The sequence below is a fragment of the Malania oleifera genome, chromosome 9 (assembly GCF_029873635.1).
Source record: "Malania oleifera isolate guangnan ecotype guangnan chromosome 9, ASM2987363v1, whole genome shotgun sequence".
Taxonomy (NCBI): domain Eukaryota; kingdom Viridiplantae; phylum Streptophyta; class Magnoliopsida; order Santalales; family Ximeniaceae; genus Malania; species Malania oleifera.
Genome location: NC_080425.1, coordinates 90,524,919 through 90,544,483, shown reverse-complemented (window position 1 = coordinate 90,544,483; position 19,565 = coordinate 90,524,919). Strand labels below are relative to the sequence as shown.

Here is a 19,565-nt window from a genome sequence, read left to right as displayed (position 1 = left end):
ATGGAGGCAGTCAGATCCTATGTAGGTGCTCGGCAGTGTCTGCACGAACAGGGCATTGGATGAGTACCAGTGCACAACCCGAGCCACGAGGTAAAACTGGTTATAGGGATATTTTGCTGTTGGTCATCTGATAAATCATTAAATGGTCGAAAGACAGATATGGAAATTTTGTAATATGAATAATGATATAACTGATGCATTACTGTATTTAAAATATTTGATTTATATTCCAGATGTTGAGTGAAAATATGCATGTATGCAGTCACACATTGTTGTAACTCCTTCTTCCTTACTGAGAGGTGTCTCACCCTATCTTACAACCTTTGTTTTCAGGTCCGTCCGTGCATCGGTCCTAGTAGATAAAGGGATTGGGGAGGTTATTTTGGTTAGCTTACGTAAACATCTAAATTTTGTACTAAACTTGATGAAAGTCCTTTTTGGAGGGTTGTAATATGACGATTACTCTAAGTTCGAATATATGTAAATTATGAATGTATTAGTGAACTCTGGTATAAGGCTAGTAGTAATCCCAATGGATGTTTATGTTTTTCCACGACATTTACATCATGATTATGTATGATTTACACTCGTATGTCCCTGTTTAGGGCCGGCTGTTTCCATATCTTGAACAGGTATAGATATTTGATGAATGTGAGTGACACCTGAGTCCGTGTAAAGGGTCGGGTCATTACAGGATACCTTTCAGATAACGTGGTAGAAAGTGTTATTTTTCGTAGATTACATTGTTTTCCATTTCTCATTCTTTAGCAAGAAAATCAGTCGCACTATTGTCCTCCCTATTTTGATGCATCATCATGACATTCACTCTTTCTAACTCTGCCACGAGCTCCTACCAAAATTCTCAAAAATACCACAAAGTACATCTACCTTTTCTGAAACCAATCAACTACAATTTGCGAGTCACTTTCAATAATCACATTAACATAATGCAAATATTTACACAAATGAATTCCTTCCCTGATCGCTTTTAATTCCGCACTATTATTCGTATCATTGCCAAAATAACTTGAAAAAACCTCTTTTAGCATGTCATGGTAATCTCGAATAATTCCTCCACCTCCTGAAGTACTCGGATTGCCCTTATAACTCTCATCACAATTAAGTTTTATCCACCCTACTGGAGGTTTAACCCATTAAATAATTTTTCCAGACCTGTCGCAAACTACTTGATGCTTAATTTGAAACTCATTCAAAATCTTAATATCCGACTTCTTCAATTTTTGAAAAGAAATAGCGTTATCAGCAATAAAACTAACTCATAATCGAACACTTCTCCACGTCTGATCTGCACTTTGAATTATATTTCTATAATAATTTAAAAACTATTTAGACATTTGTATTAATCTAACTTTGGTAGAAATATTATTTTCATAAAAAGTTTTTTTCATATGATAATTCCTTTATGTTTCCTTCTTTCTTAAAATGCATTGGGAAGGTCATAACACATCTGTTTACTCATTTGAGTTTTGATGGTTTCATCTTTATTTTGAAAATATTTGTCAGTGAGTTTGCATTTAATTTTTTCATAGGATAATCATCTTTTAAATTTTTAATTTGATTTTTATTTTTTCTTTAATGATGGATAGATTCTGTTATCGAAGCATAAGCAAATTTAAATAAAATGTTTTTTATCCAAATTTTGTTTTAATTCATTCTTTTGTTACTTGAAAATAGTAATCCTTATATTACATGATGCAATATGGTATTAACTATAATATATACCTTCATTGCATACTCTTTGGAAGTTTATAATTTATTTTAAGTTTTTGTTTCTTTGTCCCATATAATGTTTTAGTGGTTATTTAATCCACAAAATTGATGAATGTTTCTTCTTCTTTTCTTGATTGTTGTCTATAACTTTTTTTTTCTTTTTCATTTTTATAATTTATAGCTATATGAAAATATCTCTTTTCTTTCTTTTTCATATGATAATCCACAAAGTCCTAATAACTATATGAAAATATCTCTTTGTCTCTTTGTTTACTTTATAGCAACGTGACTCTTATACTAATTTGCAAACCCAAGTAATACGAGCAGTACAATAACACAAACACAAGCATAATAAAATAAAGGATATAAATGCTACAAATAGAATAGAAAATAGATATAAGGGAAAAAGCACAAAAGATGATAAGTTTTCCCAGATCATCAAGTGGTGATGAATTTGCATGCGGTTGGATCATCATGGTCGGAAAGACATGTTGAGGAGATGTGCGATCCCGTACGAATCATCTATGGAAGATCAAAGATCCAATTATTGTAAACCCTGACGGATCAACCAAGCAAGTATCCCCAATCGAAACAATTCTCAATTGGCAGTCATAAAATGTCATAACCCATAACATAATGTTTTAGTAAATTATGGATAACCAGAGAGAGCTTACCAACAACGTTGAAAACAAATTCGATATCAATGGTGTTGGTCTCATATTTTTACAAAGTTTCAAAAATATAAGGATTGAAGGTAGGGATAAAGTAAGATTTTGAATAATAAAAAGAAATAAGGGAGTAGATTATGAAATTTTGGAATTTCAAGCTACCTTCCATGGGAATTTACTTCATTTTATAGTTGGAGCTTTGTCGAGGTGAATCTCCCCTTTTTGGTCCATATGAGAACCACTATTTCGATGAAAGAATCTTTGCTTTATTGCTTTGCCAAGGCACCTACTTTGTGGAGCATTTGTTTTATTACTTTATCAGGGTATTATTTTATCACTTTGTCAACACATCTACTTTATTAACTTGTCGTTTTATGTCGACATACTTCATTATTAAAAAAATTGTTCCCGAAGCAATCCACTTCAAATTTCACTATTAAATCTCTAATCTCACCATATTCCAAAACTAAACATACTCACCCATTTCATGTTTGAAACAAAAACAAAAGAGTTCACACTAAGTAGAGAGCAAAAGCTATTCAAAATTTATACATATTGGTACAACATATAGGATCATTAACCACGGGCAAAACTCGAACTCCATATTTGTCTAATCACAAAATTATCCTTTTTCATTTATTTTAAAAAATAAGAACCGAAATTTATTTTTGAATCCTTCACCATCGATACATTAAATTCTTGCAACAATTATGACAAATTTTGGCATACTGTGTGACCATATTAAAATTTATTTGATTGTTACTACAAAAGCTCAAAATTCTATTTTATTTTTCCACTAAAATTGAAACACAATACATGATGCATAAACCAACTCACAACTTATAACACAAATTAAAGATATTGAAGGAGGTAGGGGAATCAAAGAATTGACCAAATTACTTATTGATGCAAAGTGAAGGGGAAAAAAATGAAGAGGGGAATGCAAGATTTGTACGACTGAGGTCATGTTTGTTTGAAACTTGAAAAATATTTTTAAAAATAAATAAAATTTTATATTTTTATATTTAACTATACAAAAAAAGTTAGAAATAAAATAAATATATATATATAATTCATGAACAAAATTTTTATTATATAAATCACTAATATTTTTTAAAAAATAAATTATATAAAACTAAAACTTTATTTTATTTATATTTAATATAAAAGGAAAATTTAATGGAAAATAAATGTTCTCTTTATTACCCTTTCTTTCTTTCTTCTTCTTTTTTTTTTTTTTTTAAACAAAATTGGACTTGATGGAACACATGAAGGAGGTATGAATTGGTGGGAAGGAGGGGATATCCAAAAATCCCATAGATTATGCAGCTTTGATAAGGAAAGGGACCTTGAATTAACGGAGGAAAATAAAAAGGGAATGCAAAAAGCTTAAAAATGTAATAAATTATTATTAGTTTTAATTAATAAATATGTTTAAACAAACTAGTCAACTTTAGAAATATTAGTTTCAACTAATTAGAATTTAGTTAAAAAAATTTAAATTCTAACATTTTACATATTAGGATTGAAAGTACAGAGCATATTAAGTTCACATTGATAAGAATAACGCTATGTGTAATGGTCCTGGACCCAACTCCGGCGAAGTATTGTCTACTTTGGCCCACTGATCTTACTGATTTATCTTATAAAAGACACTTCTTATAGTTGGAATCCAAACTATCCTTTATAAGCTCAAAATTTTCTTAGTGCACATCAGATGTGGGATCGTGATAGGCTTTCTCGTCCGATCTCTAATGCCCTTGTCAAAGTGGTTTACACCTCTATATAGGATCCACCCACAAGATAGTACTCTCAAGGTAGTCTAATATCAAATGTAACGGTCCTAAACCCAACTTCGGTGAAATATTGTCTGCTTTGGCCCATTGACCTCGAGGATTTAACCTATAATAAGGTGCCTCTTATAATTGGAGTTCAAACCATTATTATAAATCCTATATCTCTATAATATACATTTGATGTTAGACCATGATACTATGCTTAAATACTTGCCCAAACTAAAAGACTCATGACCAAAAAAAAAAAAAAAAAAGCTGAAGAAGAAAAAGGCGAAGATGAAGAGAGAGAGAATAAGGGAGTTGGTGAAATGAGATTATGTCTAATTATTATTATTATTATTATTTTTACTAAAAGAGGGCAGTACCTCCATTTATTTATTAATAAACCCTCACTTTTGGCGGAGAAATACCGTGATTACAAGTTAAAACAAACCAACCAAACTAGGACAAACAAAGCTAAACATAACTAACAAAGGAGATAAAAACATAAAAACAACCAAAAACAAAATGAAATACACCAAATGAAACTCTAGGGATGAACTAACGACGAACGGAAACAAAACTCCACCTATCCATCCTAATGATACCTTTCAGATAACGTGGTAGAAGATGTTATTTTTCGTAAATTACATTGTTTTTCATTTCTCATTCTTTAGCAAAAAAATCAGCCGCATTATTGTCTTCCCTATATTGATGCATTACCATGTCATTCACTCTTTTTAACTTTGCCACGAGCTCCTCCAAAAATTTCCAAAGATACCACAAAGTACATCTACCTTTCCAAAGCCAATCAACTACAATTCGCGAGTCACTTTTAATAATCACATTAACATAATGCAAACATTTACACAAACGAATTCATTCCCTAATTACTTTTAATTCCGCACTATTATTCGTAATATTGCCAAAATAACTTGAAAAAACCACATTTACCATGTCATGGCAATCCCGAATAATTCCTCCACCTCCTAAAGTACCCGGATTGCCCCTATAACTCTCATCACAATTAAGTTTTATCCACCCTACTGGAGGTTTGACCCATGAAATAATTTTTCTAGGCCTATCGCAAACTCCCTAATGCTTAATTTGAAACTCATTCAAAATCTTAATGTCTGATTTCTTCAATTTTTGAAAAAAAAATGGTACTTTCAATAATAAAACTAACTCAAAATCGAACACTTCTCTACATCTGATCTGCACTTTGATAAACTCCTTCCATTCTTGCTCTACATTTTCGATTCTAGAGGTACCACGTAATCAAACATGGAATTAGTTCGATTAAAATACCTTTAATAGACGATTTTTTTTACATAGTGGAACTAATTTGCCATTTTATTTTTCCAAGGAAGATATCGTTGGAAAGGAATTCCCAATGCCACACTAGCCCGACGTCAAACCTTTGAAGCCACCTCTCCTAAAGAAAGAATATGATTAATGTTTTCCTGACTTTTCTGAACGCAGCAATCACAAGTCGAAGCTATCGATATTCTTTTGGTCTAAATTCTATCATCTACAACCAAACATCTAAACCAGATTCTCTATAAATACATTGAGATTCTTCTGGGCAATAAAGAATGCCAAAACCAGTCATTCCACAAAAAATTATCACTTCTACTCCTCACTGCCTCCAAAGCCGTTTTTGTAGAAAAATTACTGTCCGGGACGGGCTTCCAGACAAAAATATCCTGCCCACTTTTACCTGTTGGCACTTGTTGCAAAATTTTCCTTGTTTTATCAGTACCAACCAATTCCAGTAATAAATCAGAGTTCCAATTATTATTTAGCTAGTAATCCTTAATACACAGTTTCTTATTCAAAATATCCTCAGTGCTTACAGATAACGAGCCTGATGACAACCACCGGTCGAACCAAAAAAAAGAGTTCCCACCTCTCACTAAAAATTTAATATTATCCATAACTTCTGGAATGGTGGCTATAATTGATTTCCAAAACCGATGGTCATTTGGTTTCCCCTTCCTTATAAAAGTTGAATTTGTTATGTATTACTAAAGGTGAGTTTCCTTTTCATCCTCTCTACTTCTCATTTTTTAAAAAACTAAAAGATGGGTATAATTATTTGCTAAAAGCATTTTTAATTTTTTTAAGCCAACATTTAATTTCTTTGTGGAACTTTTAAAAGTTCTAGACTTAAAACTTTTACAAACTTGAAGCCATCCCCCTCTCCCCACTCCGTCCAAGTTTGTTATATTCTTATTGTTGTTTTTTTATTTTTTAAATATTACAAAATCATCAACACATTGATTTTAAATATTTGAGTAAAAGATACTGACGTAACTTAAGATTTGGCAAAACATAAGTCTCTCATGAGATTTTAAAAATTTAAAAAATCTTTCTAGAAATTTTAAAAATTTTAGAAACCTTTATTAAAATTTGTCAAAAATATATAACTTTTTTATAAAATATAAAGAAATGTTTGTTACATTTTGATATTTCAAGAGAAGTTATTAGAATTTTAAAAATCTCAAGAAAAATACCTTTTTTTTTTTTTTTTTGGTTAAACCTCGAAAGAGTGTTCTAAATATTTTGAGGGACTGTACAATTCTGCAACGAAAACAATTTTATTTTTTAAACAACTGTTTTTTGTAAGGAGAAGATACAAAAGTTAGGCAGAAATTCGTTTTTGATTGTTCAAAAGTTAAGCAGAAATCGTTTTTGGCAAAAACGATAATCTAAAAGATTGTACTACTTCAAAACAACTTTACACGGTAGCTGCATTCCATTCTTTTTTGGGCCCTTGCAGTGTGGGTAGTTCTGACGAGGGGTTTTAGCTACAGATTGTTTCTTATTAGGGTTTAACGCTACTTCCCTGTCCCTCCTCTGTGCTCCATGGCGAAGAAGCCAATGTCGAACGAAGAAATATGCGAAACAGGGGTAATAGACGAGCGCGAGAAAGAGGAGGAGGAAGAAGAAGAAGAGCAGGACCTCGACGATTGGGGAGATTGGAGAATGAACGATGAAGACGAAGAAGGGAGCGAAAATCAGGAGGCCATTGATATTCTCTGCTTGTTCTGCGATTCGAAGTACAGTTCGTGCCATGTGCTTTTCGAGCACTGCCGTTCATCTCACCGTTTCAATTTCCACGGTATAAGGAAATCCCTCGCCTTGGATTTCTACGGTTCTGTCAAGTTCATCAACTACGTTCGTTCTCAGGTAGATTAGTCTTTATTCTCTGTAATTTCATGGCTAAGAATAATAATGTGATAGGATTAATTTTATTCTCAGTACCACCAGGGCCGGCTCTTCACAATATGGGGTCTAGGCTTATGTTTAATTAGGGAACCTTAATATTTTGTTTAATTTTTATTTTTATTTAAAATTAAATTTTCTAGTTTTTTGTGAAGCAAAATCACTAATTAAAGTTTTATATTCAAGATTTTCAATTATTTATTTTTTTATTGATAACATAGCCATTTCATTTATTTTTTCTTGTGACATAGTTGATCGCAAATAGTTTTTTATAAGTTTAAGTTTTAAAAAATTTCAGAAGCTACTGTCACAGGTATCGTTAATAAAATTGTATAAGCAATAAATGTATTGGGAAAACAATCTATCTTTTTTATGCATTTGGAAAACAATCTATCTTTTCTATAAAGTTCAATGTTTCAATTAGTGTACTCGTTTCTTCTAAACTTTCTTTTAAAATTCTCAATTATGAAAATAAATCAAAACCATTAATATCTAAATTTGTTTCATATTTTAAAATATTCTCAATTGTCACATTTTTGTTTCAAATTATTCTCATCTAATGATTTTAATATGTTTAAATCATATAAGAAACCAAACATATTCTCATATATTTGAAATTGTTCAAATCTATTCTCAAGTGAAATAATAGTTTGATCTATTATGTATGAGAAAAAATTAATCCTATAATATTTTTCAGCTGAGTGTATTGTGTCATTATTAGCATTCTTATCAAATTGTTTTTTCCTACTAATTACACGTTTTTTTACGAAATTCAGGTTCAATATTCATTTCAAGTGCAATCTCTTTTGCTGAAATCATAGAAGATATAAATCCATCCCTATAATTTTTTAGAAAAACAATAAGACCTTTTAATTGATTAATGACGATATCAATACGCATATCTTTTGATTGTAAATTTTTACTAACACAATTAACAGCAAATAGTATGTCATATCAAATAATCATTCCTAATAAGAATTCAAAATTTTTCATCTCATAAGCTGTTATACAATAAAATTTTTTTATTTTTGGATCATCGCTAGTTTTTTCTAATTGAAGTAAAAATCTCTAATTTGAGAAGCTTGAAATCTTATTGCCTTAACACTCTCTATTTGACTTTCCAAATGTGTTTGTGATAATGATTTTACAGTTAAATTTGGTACATATTCGGTTAAAATTTTCCATTGTTTCGTAGAAGAAGAAAATAATGTATATATTCATTGAACTACTCCAAGAAAAGTTATAGTTTTAGAACAACAATTAGCCATATTACAAAGTATTAGATTAAGACTATGGCAACCACACGGAGTGTAAAATGCTCTAGGATTTAGATCTAATAGTCTCTTTTGTATACTTTGTTGTTTTCCTTTTATATTAGATCTATTATCATATCCTTGTCCTCTTATATTCTCAATACCAAGTTCAAATTATTGTATGACATTTGTTAATTCATTAAAAAGTCCTTCTCCTGTCGTATCATCTACTTTTAGAAATTCTATAAAATGTTCTTCTATTTTAATTGGACTTGTAGAAAGATTCAAATATCGTATTATTAAAGACATTTGTTCTTGATGACTTACATCCGGAGTGCAATTCGAGTATGATTGAATAATATTTTGCTTCATTGATTTGCTGCATAATTTTATTTTTAATATTAAGAGTTAACAAATTTATCAATTCATTTTGCATATTATGACCAAGATAATGATTATGAATTTCACCATGTTGAAAACGTCGAATATGCTCTTTCATTATTGGATCAAATTCTGCTATCATTTCAATCAAACTTAAAAAAACCCCATTATTCTCTTGATAAATTCGTTCATTTTTCCCACGAAATGCCAAATTATTTTTAGCAAGAGTTTTCACAACAAAAATAATTCTCAATAATACTTTTTTCCAATGTTTTTTTTCTTTGTTAATTTGTTCTTCCATATTTTTATCAGTTGTTGTATTTTTTAACAATCTTAACTCTAAATCAGCCCATTTACTCATATTGAAAACATGTTCTTCACTAATTTCGTGACTTTTAAGCTTAGTACAAAGATTTTTCCAATCTTTACACCCTTCATTAGCTAGTTGTTGGTTATTTAATTTGTGGTCAAATAACTCACAACAAAAACAAAATACTCTATCTAAACCTTTAGACAGTGTAATATTTTACACCTGGTCAATTAGACAGTGTAATATTTTATAATTTTGAATTTTGAGCATGCATGGCCTTAGGGTAAGAGTTTATGTCCCAGAAAATATGTGGCTTAATATCTTTCATGTATATATAAAACCAGGTGATGGAAAACAAATGCTGGAGCTGTGGGTTTTCCTGTCAGTCCAATCAAGATCTTCAGAATCATTTGCATGAAACAGTCAATTTTGTAGGCAATGTGCTTCCTTGGGAAAATGATAAATATCTAAGGCCTTTTGTGAAAGACGATCCACTCCTTTACAGTTTTGATGAAGATGAAGAAGAAGAAATTGAAGATAAATACAGCATGTCAGCAGATGTAGACGAACCTAGGAAGGATGTGGGGAGTCTTGAAGAAATTTGTGTTGATGATAAAAAGGATGTGAAAGTGTTGGCTTGCGATATTGGAAACTCTAATGAGAATGGAAGGCAGGAGGTTGCTTCTGATTCCATTTGCTATGCGAAGGGGGCAATTCCTTTGGAGGACATGACAATCAATGATGCAAATGAACATTTGGGTTCATGTGATAGAAAACCAAATGATAAGATTATTGAAGTTTCTTTTTCAGATGTTGTTGCAAAGGGTATCAAGAAAGTGAATGAGAATTATTTTGGGTCATATAGTTCATTCGGCATCCACAGAGAGATGATTAGTGATAAGGTATGAAATTCATCCCTAAAAAATTGTGATTAAAGTAAATTTAGCTGTGTTAATCATTGTTGGGGGAAGTTTAATTAAAAAGGCATATGGATTTGTGTTGATGCTACACCATTATTTAGTAATGGCACATATTTTGGAGATGCAGGTTAGAACAGACGCTTATAGACAAGCTATCTTGAGCAATCCTTCTCTACTTAATGGTGCAGTTGTGATGGATGTAGGCTGTGGTACTGGCATATTGAGGTGAGATGACATTTTTAATTCCTTTTAGTCTTGTTAATAGTATTTATATTGAATGATTATTCTGTTATTATCTGCAAATTAAAATTTGTTTACAAGAGAGGCTGTAGCCTAGGATGGGGATGGCTCAAACTGAGAACCTTGGGGAACCATCAAGGCAAGAGTTAAATATTGTTTGTTTCTTTTTTCTTGGATGCTGATACCCGTGATTTTTGATATTTTGGGCAATGGCAAAGCTATTTACAAATGTTCAATGCTCATTTCTGTTTATATTTTATACTCCTCAAGGATTATGTGTTTTTTTTTTTGTAAAAATTTCAAATGCATTATAAAATTAAATTGTAAATGAAGTGAGTTTTGTTCAAGTGCATGGCCTATTTGGCCAATATTGAAATTCAAAAAAAGAATGAAAGATTTGGTTCAATTATTTTTGCTGGTTTATTGATCAAATGTGGATAAAATGAAGTTTAATTAATTTTGATACGAGACTTGTTAATGTCTTGAAAGGCACAATCGAAGCTTGCCTCAAGCCGAGGAGTGCCTGAAACGCCTTGATGCATAATCTAAAATACCAACTTGAAAGGCAAATGTGCAATACTACAAGACATGCATTTGCATAAAACTTTCAGCTTTCACTTTTTTTTTTTGATTGATGCTTGTGCATTTTAGTTGACTTTGGTTTTAAACTAGGCTGGTTAAATTTAATTAGGCGAATATAAGGATTAAGGAATGTTCTAATGTTTAGTGAAGCTCTATTACCCTTGGACCTAAACTTTTTCAGAACAATTGAAAGTTGCATCTTGAATCATGAATTCAGTTAGAACCTTGTAATATTTTGGTCATCTCTTTACTTGAATGATTTTGATTTTGTGTGCTTTGAATAACCAATAAGTAGTTTACAATTTATATTTAATTTTTTTCCTATTTGATCTAATTTTCTAATTTTTTTCTATTTATATGTAATTTATTTATTTTTAAATATAAAATTCCTAATATTCTTATTCCTTGCCTCTTGAGGGTTAAAATGCCTTGATTGCTTTCCCCTCTTAAAACATTGAAATTTTATACCTTTGCACAAAATTTAGGTTTTTAATAGGAACAATCTGAACCTCATGGTGTTAATTTTGTTTCTCCTCATTTGATTACATTTTTATGGGTGAAGATGTTTGTAATTTGCTGCTTTGGATTTGTGGTTTTGGATTGTAAAATTTATAGTGTTGAAATCTGTGGGCAAATGTTCTTAGTGTGGTTTGCTTAGGCTATCATATTAATTTTTTTTTAGTTGCGAAATAATGTATTAAGAAAGAGAACAGTGGTTTTGACAGTAATGAGATTGGGGGTGTACCATGGAAAGGGATGGTGACTCTAATAGTGATTTTGCATGTGATAGTGGTTCATACTTCTTTTGATAATAAAAGAAATTGTATTGAGAAAGAAGAATAAGAGAATACAATGTGATGGTGGTTCATATTGTTCCTATTAAAATTCTCAAATTAGAAAAATTAAAACAAATAAAAAAATAAAAAATCAAAATAAAAACAAAATTGAAAAAGCTGACAAGTCCTAATTAAGAAAATCCCTCTTTAAGCCCTTCCGGTCATAATTGATAGATCTCTGTAATCTTGCTAATTCCGGTTGACCTTTATTTACTTTTCTTCTAGCTCCATCCAACTGAACTTCATTCCCTCTGGGATCAGCCATCCTCAAATCCCATACCATCCAAAAGCTTTTGAGGAACAACATTCCGTTCACTAATCTTTTCCTCAGTAGTAGCTAATTTCCCATCCCTACACCAGTTATTCTGAACCAAGTTCCCGCCCAAACCACCCTTCCTCAAAAAAATAGAAACATCCTCCAAGCCTTCAATTGGAGGAGGCATAGAAGAAATATCCGTGTTCATTAGTAGAGAGGCTGATGCACAATCCAATTTTTTGCGAATCTCATCCAGCAATGGCAAAATCTCGATGCTATGTCAGTTGTCAGGTTGTGGGCTAACAGTGCATATTGGGACAGAGCATGAAGATTAAGATTTTAGGTTGAATGGTTTCTTATCATAGTATTTCTTATGCCTTGTTGAAGTGTTTATAAAATAAATATTTTAACTAAAGTCTTTTCTAAGAGATTAGCAATGGTCTTGATGGATGCCATTTTCATAATCAGAGTGGTTTTATTGGTGATAGTTTTGAGGCGTTATGTTGGTAGCAAATAAAGTGATTGAGGACATGGTTAGAAGAAAGAAGAGGGATTTGGTTTGGAATTGGATTTTGTAAAATCCTATGATCTTGTTAGTTGGGGTTTCTTGGATAGAACTGTTGACAAGGAAGGTTTAAGAGGAAGTGGATTTGTGGGTGTCTCTCCTATGTGGTTTTTAAGTCTTAGTAAATGGAGATGCTAAGTCCTGGTTTTGAGCTTCTAGGGGTCTTAGGCATGGTGATCCCATATCCTCCTTCCTTTTTACTATTACGGCAGATGCTTTAAGTAGGATGATTGATAGAGGGGTAGAAAGAGGCTTGGTTTAAGGGATTAAGGTGGGTCGTAAGGATCACCTTCAGTTTGCTTCTGAGTTCTGATGCAGCCTCTTTCTTTTGGAGGACAGGAGTAGCTTCTCTAATGTGATAACTATTTTGCAGATTTTTGAGCAGGTGATAGGGTTAAAAAAAACTTTATTTTTCTCGTGGTGTTGTGGGTATAGGCACCAATCTGAGTTTTTTCTAGGTTAGCAGGATGCGGTCTTCTGTGTTAAACTATTAATTACCTACTCAGGAGTCCATTTTGGGGGCAATCCCACCACTGATTCTGTTTGGGACCCGGTCTTTGAAATGCTGGGAGGTTGGATGAGTGGAAAGGAGTTGTATTTCACTTTAGGGGGTTTTATTATTACCATTCATGCTTGTCTTTCTTCCATCCACTTGTATTGTTTATCCCGTTTTAGAATCCCAATGATAGTTGCTGTTGCTCAGATATTAGAGAAGTGAGGGATTTTTGGTGGTGGGGTTTGTTGAGTGGGATGGAGATCATTTAATAGGGTGGACCATTGTGAGTAGGTCTAGAAGGGCGGGGAGTCTGGTTCTTGGTAATTTGGTGTCTAAAAACATTTCTTTGGTGGGAAACTGGTTATGGCATTCTAAAGGTGTCTAAAAACATTTCTTTGATGGGAAACTGGTTATGGCATTTTTCTTTAAAACTTAAGTCACTTTGACACAAGGTTATTCATAGTAAATTTGGATTTTTACAAGGTGGATGCAATGCTGATGCAGGAGTTAATAGTACTTGATCCTTGGAAATTTGTTACTTGAGACATATTATTCTTGCTTTCTTAATGTCTGTTACAAAGTCGATAATGGGGAAAGAATCTGCTTTGGGGAGGACATTGGATTATGAATGTGCCTTTGGGCACTGGCTTCCCTCACCTCTTTCTGTTATCTACTGTTCATGAGTCTCAATTGCTACCTCTCTCATACTATTCATGGGATTTTCATTTTGGGAAGAATCTCAATGAGAGAGAAACTGACGAGCTTGCATCTTTGACTATTATGTTTTTATTTTTATTTTTGTTTGTGCCTGTGTCCACTTGGGAAGTGATGAAGGTGTTTGGACTCTTTCGAGTTTAGATTCTTCTAGGGATTTCTCGTGCAAATCTTTATTTTTTCATTTGATCCATGACCCTAATGTTACCTTTTTCCCCTTTTTCTTTAATCCGGAAAGCTAAAGTTCCTTCAAAGATCAATGCCCTTTCTTGAACTGCAATCCCTGAGAACATGAACACCAATGATTTACTTCGGAAGTGGCAAGGCCCTGTCTCCCAATGTTTGTGTCCTTTGTTTTAGGCCCTGTCTCCCAATGTCTATTGGGTTCTATGGAATAACCTGTTTGGGATTTTTGGTGAAAATTGGGTGTGCCTTACTTCTTTGCAGAGTTCTTGTAATTATGTTTAGGGGTTTGGTAAAAGCGAAGACAGGAAAGTTTTGTGTTGGCTATTATTTGGTGCATATGATTGGAATGAAATGCTAGAATCTTTAAAGATGCTGCCACTTCTGTTAGTATGTTTTGGAACATGGTGGTCTTTCTTGCATCACTTTGGTGCTTGGCAAATGGATTCTTTCGTCATGTTTTTTTGCCGGAAGACTTGCAGCAGGATTGGTTGGCATTACTTTATTAGAATTGTCTTTTATATTCATTTTGTGTAGCTGTTTTTCCTTTTAATGGGAGGATGTTTTGTTCTCCCTGGTTTTTTCTTTTCGTTGTTGTACCCCTTCCTTCTTCCTTTAAAATAATGCATTTTTGTTTGTCATCAACAAACAAAAAAAAAAAAAAAGAAAAAAAAATAGTTGATGCGAAATTGTTGAGTATGAACCTTGGCCGACAACAACAACAGCAATATAATAAAAAATCTTAGAGTAAAATTGGGAAAAAAAAACTAGTTGATGGAAATGGTTGAGTATGAACCTTGGCCAAATATTAAGGGTACTACACCCTAAGGTGCAGATCATGCATTCGATCCCACAAATAGTCCCCTCCAAATGTAGTGATGTGGTGTTGGAGTGTTTTGTACTGTCTATTCCTTTTTTTTCCCTGTTCTTTTAGCTAATGGGCTAGTATTCTTATATTTTGTAGGAAGGCACAAAAGCTGATCTTTTGACCAACTCTTATCCTCCGAGGGGTGAGGATAATTAATGTTTTTAGTACATTTATTTTGAATTCTCAATCCATTTTATCAGCTGCCTTGCTCAGAGGTGAAATTGACTAGAGGACTGCTTATTAAACCTCAACTTTCGTTGCTACTATGGCACTACAAACGAAAAAATGTGCTCAACATGGAATTTCCCATGCAATCTAAGTTGCTTCAGATTTTGGGCTGGATGCCTAATATTCTTGTAGAGCAAAGCAAGTTGGTTTCTCCGTTGGCTTTGGTGCCGCATTTGGGAGCATTGAGTTTAAGCCTCAGATTTGGAATTGTATGGATTTGGACAAAATGAAATGTGAAATTATGTTGAGTTTTGTTAAATTCCACAAAGGTATAAACCCAAGGCTTGAAACTCATGTCCCAAATACAGAATAAATTTTCTTTATTTGTGGGATGCTTTTGTCCTCCAAAACTAGGATGTTATCTTGTAGCACCTGGGTTGAATGGGATCTGTGTTTTGTGGAACCCTAGGGCCAATTGATTGATGCACCTGCAATATGGGAGTTCCCATGAATGTGTAATCAAAATATTAATTGGTAGCACTATCAAATGCTGTTGCATGAGGGCGAGCCTTGACAAGTGCTAAGATGTTACATACAAACCAAGATCAAATGTGGAGGTAATGCTGCATGCATGATGCTGTTCCAAAACCCTTGATGTGGTGCGGGAGCCTTGCGCACTTGGTGTTTAATTTACGTTTTAAACTTGTCAAATGTTGTTGTGTGAACTTCCTTGATTGCTTCCCATTTAGCGCTTTGGGGAACAATTTGCTAGGTGCGTTTGCACGGTGTGCTTTGCTCATCCAGTCATCCTCCTTGTTGTGTTGTCATTATTATTGTCTTTTGGGTGATAGTTGACTGCCCTTCACATATGATGAGCCATCTGTTTCTCAGTAGTCTGTTGATATTTATTCTCAATTTTGGTTTTCACTAGTCTCTTTGCAGCTCAAGCAGGGGCTTCAAGGGTAATTGCAATTGAAGCCAGTGACAAGATGGCGACAGTTGCAACTCAGGTAAATTTTCCCAGTTTTATAGTCATTTAAATTGCCCCTCCAATACTATTTATTGTTCCTCCCTTATCTTTGGTTTGTGTTACTGCAGATTGCGAAAGACAATGGCCTTTTGTGCAGTGATAGCCCAAATAAACACAGTAACCACTGCACTGGGGTAATACAAGTGGTTCAAGGTATGGTAGAAGAGCTGGATAAATCCATGCAGATTCAACCCCATAGTATTGATGTGTTGCTGAGTGAATGGATGGGATATTGCCTGCTGTATGAGTCAATGCTCAGCTCAGTTCTTTTTGCACGGGATCAGTGGTTGAAGCCAGGAGGTGCAATACTTCCTGACCTGGCAACTATTGTGAGTTCTTTAGTTTTTACTTAGTTCTTTCTAAAATTTGGTCAGGGATTTCTTATTGGGGATCATTCTATGTTTCTCTTTCTATTTGTTAAGTTTGTTGCAGGATTTGGAAGAGGGAGTACCAGTGTTCCGTTTTGGGAAAATGTATATGGTTTCAACATGTCCTGCATTGGCAGGGAAGTTCTTGAGGATGCAGCTCAAGCTCCCATTGTTGATGTTGTGGACAGTCAAGATATAGTGACTGATGCTGTGGTTCTCCAGGTTAGAGTTGATATCATCTTTTATAATCTTCAGGAGAATGTATATGCAATGGCAGTATAATTGCTTTCGTTTCTTTTTGCAACTCTTTTGCACTGGTGGGCTGCAAGGGATGAACCGTTGTTTGTCCTTTGTGAAGAAAGTCATCTTGCCACTGTTACTTATATTGCCTCGTAGATGACACATCTCTTGAGTTCTCAAAAGGTCATGATGAAAAGAAATGTGAAAACAGTAACTGGAGCCCCAGCAGGAGCATTCAGAGTGTGCTCAATCAACCATGTAAACTGAATAGCTGTTGGATGGTTGGGCTCCTGGTTTTTGATTAGCAAATTTTTGGTCAAATTTTAGCACTGCCAAATCTGAATCATTTTGAACTTATGTTCCAATTCTTCATTTGTTTAGTCTGGCAATCCCAAAATTTTTAAAAAATTTGGCCAAATTTATCAGCTGAATTTTGATCGTCTTTACTATTGTTATTAATATGCTGGAACATTTCCTTCAAAAAATATTTATGCTAGGTTGCATGATTTTTTTTTTTTTTTTGTTTTTCTGAAACTCTCGTGTTTGATATGGTTCTTTTTACTCCTAATTTTCTTAGTGTCCATGGATATTGAACATTTAAATCATGATGGGAGTTCATACCTTTATCAAATTAAAGCCATGTGTAATGTAACTAAATGGATGGCAGCTAAGCACATGCTTGCGGATAATATTTTCTTTTTCTGGGTCTTTCCTTTTGTTTGGAAACATTTAAATCAGATTCCTATAGGGGTTATTGAACAATTGTAACATTTTGGTGTATGATGTTGATGTGTCATTGATAAATGAATAATTTTATATTATGCATTGATTCTGTTGTATTGCTGGTATATTTGCTTCAGACATTTGATCTGGGAAGAATGAAGATTGATGAGATGGATTTCACCAGTAGCATCGAGCTGGAACCGAAGTTGGATAATCTGATCAAGGAAACAGAATGTTCAACAACTTTGTGTTATGGAGTTGTGTTGTGGTTTGAAACTGGTTTTACTAGCAGGTTCTGCAAGGAAATGCCGACTGTTTTGTCCACTTCCCCGTATACCCCCAGAACACACTGGTCACAAACACTTCTTACATTCCGAGAGCCAATTGCACTGGCATCAGGCAAATATAATGCTGACAAATTGGCAGCAGTTGGTTCTGATGCCAATCCTGCTTCCAAAATGCATACACGCATCAGCATTGCTCGTGCTTCTCAACATCGCAGCATTGACATTTCCTTGGAGATTGCAGGCATAAGCCATGATGGTCGAAAACGTAATTGGCCTGTGCAAATATTTAATTTATGTTAGGTTGTTTTTGTCAGCAGAAGTTTTGAGGTATACAGGCTGATTTCCTGTGTGTGCCTGTGAGTTGTTTAATTTTGAGATGCTATTCTTGTCCTTTTTCCCTAACTAAGAAGTTGTAATTCTTGTATTTTAAAAAATATTTTGTTTTAATTTACAACTCACTGATATTCAGCTAAATCTAAAGTGTGTTCTCTTACATTCTTGCCTTTTGCCTTTGCCCTTTAGCGAGATGGCTGCACATGACTCAAGCAGGGAGAGATGTTGCAACCTCTCTTAAAATGTGGTAGGGCAGAGCACTTGCACAGATCATCACAAAGTATTACAGTAGGCTTTTATTTTTCACCAATCATCGATAATTTTACTTGGTTTGAAATTGTAATGTTACCAAAGCATTCAAATAGTTGAGATTGGAAAGAAAAATTTTGTGACCTTACATTTGGCAAAGGTTGCTAAAATGATTTTGTATTAGATGTTTGGTTCCAAGGTGTCATACACCGCAATTGTTGGAAAGAAACAGGTCTGGGATTTTGTTCAAGGTCTTGGTTCCAAAGAAGTACATCTTGCTTTCTGTCTCCGATTTCTCTGTTGAAGCGTAAACAAACCTTGGGATTTTTAACATGCAGGGGATATTGGAGAGTGGCAGTTTAGAGAGTTGCATAGGCAGAAAAAAAAATTAACTAAATAATGTTTCAATGATCATATAGGGTAACGGATGGTGATTTTGATAAAGAGGGATGTTCAAGTTCATCTTGCAGGTTATGGAAATGTTCTTCAATGGGGAAAATGTAGTAAGAAATTGGAGTGTTTTTTAGATGTATCGTGCAATGGCTTGAATTGATTGGCCAATTGAGGCTGTGTTCCTTTTTTTTTTGTTGATTGATAGGAACCCCAGCCACCAATGAGCCCTTCGGACTCCCTAGTGCGGCACCAAACCTACGGATCAGCGTCCTCCGCTCTTCGGTCTTGCTGATCAGGGTAAAGTCTGAATACGGACACGATTTCCGTGCATCAGTTGGATGTTCGGTCAACCTGACTCTTGGGACACATCTCTATTACCATCCACAGTCACTCTGGATGGTGGTCCTAGTATGCATATTGATTCATTCATTCATCCCTTTAAATATAAAGGGAAGATTCTATTAAAGAGAACAAGACAAGTAGAGCAGGGTATCCTTTAGTAACAAAAGGAAAACAATAAAAGATGGAAGAAAAGGAAAAAAAATACAAGGGTGTGTTTAGGTGTGGAGAACAATTTTAATTTTCTATTTTTAAATTTTAAAAAAAATTTAAAACATCACCCTATGGCTTTCAAGGTTTATATAGGAAGTCCTGAAAATAACAAAAATAAGCTCTTAGAATTTTTTATACAATTTTTGAAAAATGACACAAGATGGTATTTTCGTAATTATCTAAAAAAGTGAAATTAAAAAATAAAATTGGTTTCAA

The 19,565-nt window shown here is 33.5% G+C and overlaps 1 protein-coding gene across 1 annotated transcript; it reads left to right on the top strand.

Annotated features, from left to right (window-relative positions):
- Nucleotides 1–6,773: 6,773 nt before the first annotated feature.
- LOC131163683 (probable protein arginine N-methyltransferase 3) lies at nt 6,774–18,296 on the top strand. Its single transcript, XM_058120352.1, has 7 exons — nt 6,774–7,366; nt 9,691–10,248; nt 10,394–10,491; nt 16,106–16,184; nt 16,273–16,533; nt 16,627–16,794; nt 17,673–18,296. Exons 1-7 carry the CDS (start codon nt 7,043–7,045, stop codon nt 18,120–18,122), a joined length of 1,938 nt encoding a protein of 645 aa, XP_057976335.1. The 5' UTR covers nt 6,774–7,042; the 3' UTR covers nt 18,123–18,296.
- The last annotated feature ends 1,269 nt before the right edge of the window (nt 18,297–19,565 follow it).